Here is an 8,753-nt window from a genome sequence, read left to right as displayed (position 1 = left end):
GAAGGAAGGAAGGAAGGAAGAGAGACAGGAAGAGGAAAGAGAGAAAAAGATAAAGAAAGAGAGGGGAAAGAGAGGAGAGAGTGAGAGATATCCTGACATGCCTGGAGTATCCAGGAGAAACACTGGCCACTCACTTGCTTCTCGGACAGGCTGATGGGCTCCCTGAAGATGATCCAGGTCACACTCTCATTCAGGGGTGGTGTGGTCAGAGAGCCGGCGTATGTCCAGTAATCCTTGCATTTCGGCAACAGGCACTGTGGGTCAAAGTCCTTAAACGGAGCCTTTGTTTCCTAATGAGAGATGGATACAGATTTTGTGTTAGTCATGGCCATCTCAGTGAGGAACAAGCCTCATTAACTCAGCTCAAGATTTCTCAGGTTAATAACTCAGTGTAAGAAACAGGAACAGGAGGAGATTGCACAGAGACATGAAACTGTCCCACTCTGTAGTCTGATCACAGCTGATCCATTTGCTCAGCTTTCCTTTATTCCTCTATCCCAACATCCTCTCATTTTGTTTACACCCAAAAATCTACTGCTCTTGGTCTTCACTAGTACCCCTTGAACAGCCATCCACAGCTCCCTGGGACTTAGAAGTTCACATCCCTCTGAGAGATGTGAACTCAAGGGGCAACTAGGGACAGGTAACAGATGCTGGGCCCAGACAGTGACACCCATGTTTCATGAATGATTGTTTTTATATCTAGAGAAGGTGAGGTTTAAGGACTTTACAGGGTTGGAATGGTAACTATTCCCTTTGGTAGCTTGTCCCATGGGAGTGTTATTCTTGAAAGGGATGATGTTGGTGCACTGTCTTGGAAACAAATGGACCTTGCAGCTTGTGTGGATGGCCACATCACGTTGGGCCATTGCTGGAGTGCTTCTCTCTGTCCGTGTGAGAACAGCAAGGCTACCTTCCTCCTGCACTCCACTCCTTGCAATGAAAACTTGCCCAACACTTGCCCTCCTCTCTGCTGGCTGGACTTGCATCAAGACTGGGAAAAAAAACCATCATCAGCTTGAAGTGTGCTCCTGTTTGGTCCAGATCTTGCTCAAGTCCTTTTACTGGTGAGTCAGAAGTCATGGGTTCAGCTAAAACCACAGTTTAGATCATTTCTTCACCATGATACTGGGGTCAAAGTGACTCTTTGTGAATAGGAATAAGCATTTCCTGCTTACACGGGTTAAATGGTCATTTAAGTCAATGTCTGTAGGACTTTCCTGCCTAGTTTGCCTGAGGTACTCACTGCTGTCTTTTGGAAAGTAACTGATTGTATTAATTAGTTGTAAGAAACTTTTTAAAAAATGTTTACTTGCAGAATACAGTGTCACTGCAGAGCAACTGAATGTGTTGCTAGGTCCAAAGCCTTTTCGGGGTGGGTCCGGTAACAATTTGTGGAAGAGGATTTGAAAATTCTGCCAATCTATATGAAGTATTTCTTAAATTCACTCCTGAAAGGCCCACCTCTATTTTTTACACAACAGTCCTACTCCTCAACCAGTGGAAATAAACTTAATTTATCAGTTTCTCCTCAATATTTTAAGTTTAATAAAATCCGCCCTGAGCCTTCTAAATTTCAGGGAATACAAGCTTGCAGAGGATAAGTCCCCATGAAATCTATTCAAATTGTTTTAGCAACCCAACAGGTTCCCTTCAGGGAGTGAAACCTGTGAGCAGTTGGTCAGACAGACTGTTTGAATCAACCACAGAAAACAAAATTGACCAATGAAATGACTAACGATCCACTTTGTGGTAAAGTGACTGACTCCAAGATAAAGCTCCAACATTTCTTCAGGGCAGTAAACTAATAGTCAAGGGAATAACAAAACAACCACCATAAATGTGAATGGAACGAGCTGCCAGAGGAAGTGGTGGAAGCTGGTACAATTATAGCATTTAAAAGGCATCTGGATGGGTACATGAATAAGAAGGGGTTTAGAGAGATATGGGCCAAGTGCTGACAAACGGGACTAGAATAGGTTAGGATATCTGGTTGACAGGTTGGACCGAAGGGTCTGTTTCTGTGCTGAATAGCTCTGACTCTCTGTCAGATTTAAAGCTGCCCTGCCTCCACCCAGGGCAGATGGACAATTCTATACCACCACAAACATCGACCTTACCTTGAATTTAACCATGTACAAGGCATCTGTCAATTTGTGCATATCGGCATGTTTATCTCCAGTCTGAAAGAGAGGGTGAGAATTTTAAAATATAGTGAGATGAGATTAGTTAATCAGAGATACCCTTAGCCAATTTAGAACTTTATACTTCAGTCAAGGGCCATTTGGCCCACCTAGCCTGACGTCATGATATGGAGATGCCGGTGTTGGACTGGGGTGGACAAAGTTAAAAATCACACAACACCAGGTTATAGTCCAACAGGTTTAATTGGAAGCTCTAGCTTTTGGAGCTCTGCTCCTTCATCAGGTGGTTGTGGAGAATAAGATTGTAAGTCACAGAATCTAGCCTGAGGTGGGACCTACTACCCACACAAACCTTTTCCACACCTTACCTCATTGGGCACACTCTTCCACTACCTTCTCCCTAATGGGGGCAAGTTCAACATTCTCAGTCAAGAAGAGTTTCTCAAGTTCCCTACTGGATTAGGAAGTGCCAACGTTATATTTATGGCCCCCAGCTTTAGTCTTCTTTACAAGCATAGATATCCTCTCTCTATCAACCCGAACAAACCACTTTGGAATTTTTAAAACCTCCGGAATCATGTTTGATTCCAATGAAAATAGGGAGGAGAAAGTGAGGTCTCCAGATGCTGGAGATCAAAGTTGAAACTTTATTGCTGGAACAGCACAGCAGGTCAGGCAGCATCCAGGGAACAGGAGATTCGACGTTTCGGGCACAGGCCCTTCTTCAGGAATGAGCAGAGAGTGTTCAGCAGGAGAAGATAAAAGGTAGGGAGGAGGGACTTGGAGGAGGGGCGTTGGAAATGTGATAGGTGGAAAGCTTGACTTCACCTGACGAAGGAGCAGTGCTCCAAAAACTTGTGATTTCAAATAAACCTGTTGGACTATAACCTGGTGTCATGTGACTTCTGACCTTTTAGAAAGGTGGGACAGGCTTGAAGGGCTGAACTGACTATTTCTTATTTCTGATTCCTGATGAAGGGCTCCGGCCCCGAAACGTCGATTTCCCTGCTCCTCGGATGCTGCCTGACCTGCTGTGCTTTTCCAGCAACACACTCTCAACTCTGACTATTTCTTATGTTCTACCTTAAACCAAAATGAGAATGTGCTGGTCTGTGTGTGACACTTTCCTGAAGAAGGGCCTGTGCCCGAAGCGTCGAATCTCCTGTTCCCTGGATGCTGCCTGACCTGCTGTGCTGTTCCAGCAATAAAGTTTCAACTCCAATGAAAATAGGCTTGTTTAATTTTTCCCGATAATTATAAATCTCAGTTTAACTATCATGATTGTAAGTAATATGCTGTCTCTCCCGTGCCTCCATTTCCTTTATATATCACAGAAACCTCCTCTGATAACAGGGATAGAGTGAATTCCCATGTAACCCTGGCTGAGCTGACAGTGGCAGCACTGAAGAACCCTGCACTGGAACGCGAACCCTTCAGGTGGAGGCTGTTCACTGCTCTTTCATATCACCCGGGTATCAGTGGAATGGCCAGGGTAGAAATGTCAATTACTAAGGGGCATAGGTTTAGGGGCGGCACGGTGGCTCAGGGGCAGCACGGTGGCTCAGTGGTTAGCACTACTGCCTCACAGCACCAGGGTCCCAGGTTCGGGTGACCATCTGTGTGGAGTTTGCTGCGTGGGTTTCCTCCGGGTGCTCCGGTTCCCTCTCACAGTCCAAAGGTGTGCAGGTCAGGTGAATTGGCCGTGCTAAATTGCCCATAATGTTAGGTGCATTAGTCAGATGGGGGTGGGTTACTCTTCGGAGGATCAGTGTGGACTGGTTGGGCTGAAGGCCCTGTTTCCACACGGTAGAGAATCTAATCTAATCTAAGGTTAAAAGGGGGTAAGTTTAAAGGAGATGTGAGAGGCAGGTTTTTTTACACAGAGAGTGGTCAGTGGCTGGAATGTGCTGCCAGAGGAGGTGGTGGAGGGGGATACAATAGCAATGTTTTTAGAGACATCTGGATAGGTACGTGAATCGGCAACGAACAGAGAGATACGGACAGCATAAAGGCAAAACAATTTTAGTTTAGAAAGGCATCACGTGTTGGCACAGGCTTGGTGGGCCGAAGGGCCTGTTCCTGTGTTGTACTGTCCATTGTCCTTTATTTGTCGTCCATTGCTAACTGCCCCTGAAGGGAACAGCTTGCTGGCCCACTTCAGAGGGTAATGAAGTGCCAGCTGTTTATGAACAAGGAACGAGAGGAGGCCTCTCAGCCTTACGAGCCTGCTCCTCCAAATCAATAAAATCACAGCTGATCAGATTTGAACTTCAACTCCACATTCTGCGTAGGATCAGTGAGGTCTACAGCACAGAAAGATGACCATTCAGCCCATTTCCTCTGCACTAGTCAAAAACCACTACCTAACCATTCTAATTCCATACCCTCAATATTCATTCATCCTCTCAGTCATCAATAATCTATCACCCTCTGCCTTAAAAATATTGAAAGATTCTGCACCCATGGCCTTTTGAAGATTTGGAATTCCAAAATCTCTCAACCCTCTGAGAGAGCATAATTCCTCATCTGGGTTTTAAATTAGTAACCCCTTATTTTTAAACCATGACCCTCTCATCTTAGAATGTCTCACAAGAGGAAACATCCTTTCCACATCCATCCAGTCCAGTCCCCTCAGGATCTGAAATGTTTCAGTTATGTGACCTCTGACTAATCTAAACTCTCGGGGATACAGGCTCAGTCTGTCTAACCTTTCCTCAGAGAGCAATCCACTCATTCCTTGTTCATCCTGTGGGTCTGGAATCATAGGTAGACTACATCAAGTAGAGATAGCAGATTTCCTTCCCTAAAGGACATTAGTAGTGAACTAGATAGGTTTTGATGACAATTCATGGTAATTTCATGGTCACAATCACTGAGACTAGATATTTATTCTCAATTCTAGCAATATGAATTTAATTTAAATTCCACCAGCTGATGGCATGGGATTGGAACCCAGAATATTAGCTTGGGACTTGTGATTGCAATTCACCATATTCCTACAATGCCAGTCTCTGCTCTGTCAAAGAAAGATTCTGTGTTAATATCTCAAAAAGCAGCGGAATTCTGCCCAGTCTCCCAGCCAATATTACTCTCTTCACCAGCATCACTGCTCAGATGAGACCATGAGAAATAGGAACAGGAGTAGGCCATTCGGCCCGACTGATTTCCCGACTGATCAAGAATCTACCTCAGCCTTAAATATACACAAGGACTCTGCCCCCACTGCTCTCTGTGGCAAGGAGTTCTAGAGACCTCAGAAGAAATTACTCCTCATCTCAGTCTTAAATTGCTGCCCCTTTATTCTGAGACTGTGCCCTCTGGTCCCAGACTCTCCCATGAGGAGAAACATCCTCCCAGCATTGACCCTGTCAAGCTCCTTAAGAATTCTGTATGTTTCAATGAGATCACCTCTCTCTCTGCTAAACTCCAGTGAGTACAGCTGAAACCTGTTTCGCCGTTGGTCCTAAGACTGTCCCTTCATAACCAGGATCATCCCAGTGAACCTTCTCTGAACTGCTTCCACTGAAATGATATCTTTCTTTACATAAAGACACCAGAACTGATGACTGGTCACTGCTTAGTGGGTGACTGACAGCACAGATTGCTGCTGTTTTCGGAATGTCATGTTTCCTCAGGAAATTACTGCCTGTAAAGTGTTCGGAGGTCAGAACCCAGCCCTGTTTAAAAGTAAATCATTTCTTTTGAACAAAATAGATTTGCTGCAATAATTGTGGCAGCTCTGACCTTTGGCTGGAGTCAGCGACATATGCACACGTACAGACACACAAACATGTGCACACATTTGGACACACATGTAAACTCATGTACACACACAGAGACACACAAAAAGTTGGTTATTGTAGATTGAATTTGATGGAGAGTAAAACGAGAATGATTCAGTCGATATGACAGTAAGTGTTCGCTCTCTGGCCATAGAGGTCAGGACCTACCTCCAGGAACACACCGACCACAGCCAGTCCGTCATGTGACCCTGCCGCCTCCCCAAAGGTTTTGTACTTTGTCGAGTTCCAGTGAACCAAGTGAAGCTGAAAGAGACGGAGAAACAAACTCTGATTGTCCACATCAGGAGGGGCCAAGATACTCCCCAGTCAGCAGCATTCAGTCTGATTCAACTGAATCAGAGAATCATACAGCAGGGAAACAGACCCTTCAGGCCAGCTAATCCATGCTGACCAAGTTTCCCAAACCAAACTAGTCCCAATTGCCAGCATTTGGCCCGTATACCTCTAAACCTTCCTAATGCACGTACCTGTCATTTCCCTGCAAACAGGGAATCTGTCAGCTGCAGCACAAAGAACTCAGACACAGCTGCTGCTCAATGCAGGATCTCCCCTCCAGCAAGCTGCAGTGGATGGAGAACAGGTATACAACACAGATCCTGGTCAATTCCAGCTGTGTGATTGATAGGAACGTTAATCCAATCACAGGAGTGGCAGGTGGAGTTTAACTTAGATAAGTATGAAGTGCTGCATTTTGGAAAGGCAAGTCTTAGCAGGACTTATACACTCAATGGTAAGGTCTGGTGAGTGTTACTGAACAAAGGGACTTTGGAGTGCAGGTTCATAGCTCCTTGAAAGCAGAGTCGCAGGTAGATAGGATAGTGAAGAAGGCGTTTGGTATGCTTTCCTTTATTGGTCAGAGTATTGAGTACAGGAGTTGGGAGGTCATGTTGCACCTGTACAGGACATTGGTTAGGCCACTGTTGGAATATTGTGTGAAATTCTGGTCTCCTTCCTATCGGAAGGATGTTGTGAAACTTGAAAGGGTTCAGAAAAGATTTACAAGGATGTTGCCAGGGTTGGAGGATTTGAGCTACAGGGAGAGGCTGAACAGGCTGGGGCTGTTTTCCCTGGAGCATCTGAGGCTGAGGGGTGACCTTATAGAATTTTATAAAATCATGAGGGGCATGGATAGGGTAAATAGACAAAGTCTTTTCCCTGGGGTGGGGGAGTCCAGAACTAGTGAGCATAGGTTTAAGATAAGAGGCAAAAGATTTAGAAGGGACCGAAGGGGTAACTTTTTCACGCAGAGGGTGGTATGTGTATGGAATGTGCTGCCAGAGGATGTGGTGAGGCTGCTACAATTAGAACATTTAAAAGGTATTTAGATGCGTATATGAATAGGAAGGGTTTGGAGGGATATGGGATAAGTGCTGGCAAATGGGACTAGATTAGGTTGGGATATCTGGTCGGCATGGATGAGTTAGACTGAAGGGCCGGTTTCTGTGCTGTACATCTCTATGACTCTATGATCTCTAATCTGGTCAGGACTTGTAGTGCCACTGTATGCTGGGGTTTGACTCACCCAGTTTGAAGCCATTTAGTTTCTAAGGTAGGGTAAACGGGAAGGACTCTATCCTTTATGGAAGTCTACACTAGGGGACAATCTAGTTGTGGTTCACATGCTGAACGATCTCCAAACATGCCACTTATAGACTGTTCACACAGAGTCTCTGTCACTAATGCCCCGATAGATTTAAATTTCTTGTAATTTAATGTATGGACTCAATTGCAGACAGTTCCAGGAAGAAGCCTTCATACACCTGAAGTTAAACATATTCAGCTTTCAGTAATCTCTTCAGGGTACAATCCCACCACTTCTAGTCTGGGACTAACACTTACTTTTCACTCTAAGATGACCTTCACTATTTCCTTCCCTTCTCAGAAGCACAGGTTTAAAAACAGCAATCTTCATCAAAGGGTTTCATTGGAATATCCAAAATTCAAAAGTAAAACTAAAAAAAATCCCTGAGTGATGGGTGGTTTTCTTAAGCAGAAAAAAAAATCAAGCTCCAAAAATCTCTAACAAACGCACTGTGCACAAAAAATATTCATTTCAAACTAGGTCTCAAAGGCTGTTTTCAGGGAAATCACCATGGTTACAGAAATGCTGAAGTTAATTGTTAATTTCAGAAACACAGAAAATCCACATGATACCCAAAACTTACAATAAATGATAACAAAAACGTGCATAAACCACACAAGGGAGAGCTAACCTGTTCCTGTTTAAATAAGACCCAATTATATGGAAGAACCCTTCTGGGCTCATTCTGATCACTTAGAAAAAAAACTTGCAAAATTGGGGGTAGACTGGAGTAGGAGGGAGATCAGGAAGCGATTTCTCTAAACTTGTATTCACACCAAATTGGGATTCGGATTTCTCTTTACCTTGCCTGTCCTAGGTGTTTCTGGGTGGGATGGATGGATTGATGTAGACTGTGACCCACAAGGTAGCACGGCAGTGTGGGAAGGTCAGACAACAGACTAGCATGCAGCTACAGCAAGGGGTTAGGCAACAGGTGGAAGGTATTCTTTTAGCACAATGTGAACTGAATATAAATACAAAATTATGGAGTTTATGTAAAGACACTGGTGAGGCTGCATTTGGAGTGCTGTGCACAAGATGTAAGTGCATTGGAGGCAGTTCAGAGAAGGTTTACCAGATGATTACCTGGAGTAAGGGGGGGTTGTTTTATGAGGAAAAGCTGGCCAGGCAGTAGCATAGTGGTTCAGTGGTTAGCACTGCTGCCTCACAGCGACAAGGACAGGGGTTCGATTCCACCCTCGGGTGACTGTCTGTGTGGAGTTT

At 44.6% G+C, this 8,753-nt stretch overlaps 1 protein-coding gene across 1 annotated transcript; it reads right to left on the bottom strand.

Annotated features, from left to right (window-relative positions):
- Positions 1 to 101: 101 nt before the first annotated feature.
- Positions 102 to 6,190, bottom strand: LOC122547704 (carbonic anhydrase 7-like; the record flags this gene model as incomplete). The annotated part of the gene is made up of 3 exons (XM_043686299.1): positions 102 to 290; positions 2,121 to 2,183; positions 6,095 to 6,190. Coding segments are annotated over 3 exons (348 nt in total), but the record flags the coding sequence as incomplete, so codon positions are not given.
- Between the last annotated feature and the right edge of the window lie 2,563 nt (positions 6,191 to 8,753).

The sequence above is a fragment of the Chiloscyllium plagiosum genome, unplaced genomic scaffold (genome assembly GCF_004010195.1).
Source record: "Chiloscyllium plagiosum isolate BGI_BamShark_2017 unplaced genomic scaffold, ASM401019v2 scaf_1861, whole genome shotgun sequence".
Classification (NCBI taxonomy): domain Eukaryota; kingdom Metazoa; phylum Chordata; class Chondrichthyes; order Orectolobiformes; family Hemiscylliidae; genus Chiloscyllium; species Chiloscyllium plagiosum.
The sequence above is the reverse complement of the archived record's forward strand: the minus strand, read 5'-3'. Positions and strand labels throughout refer to the sequence as shown.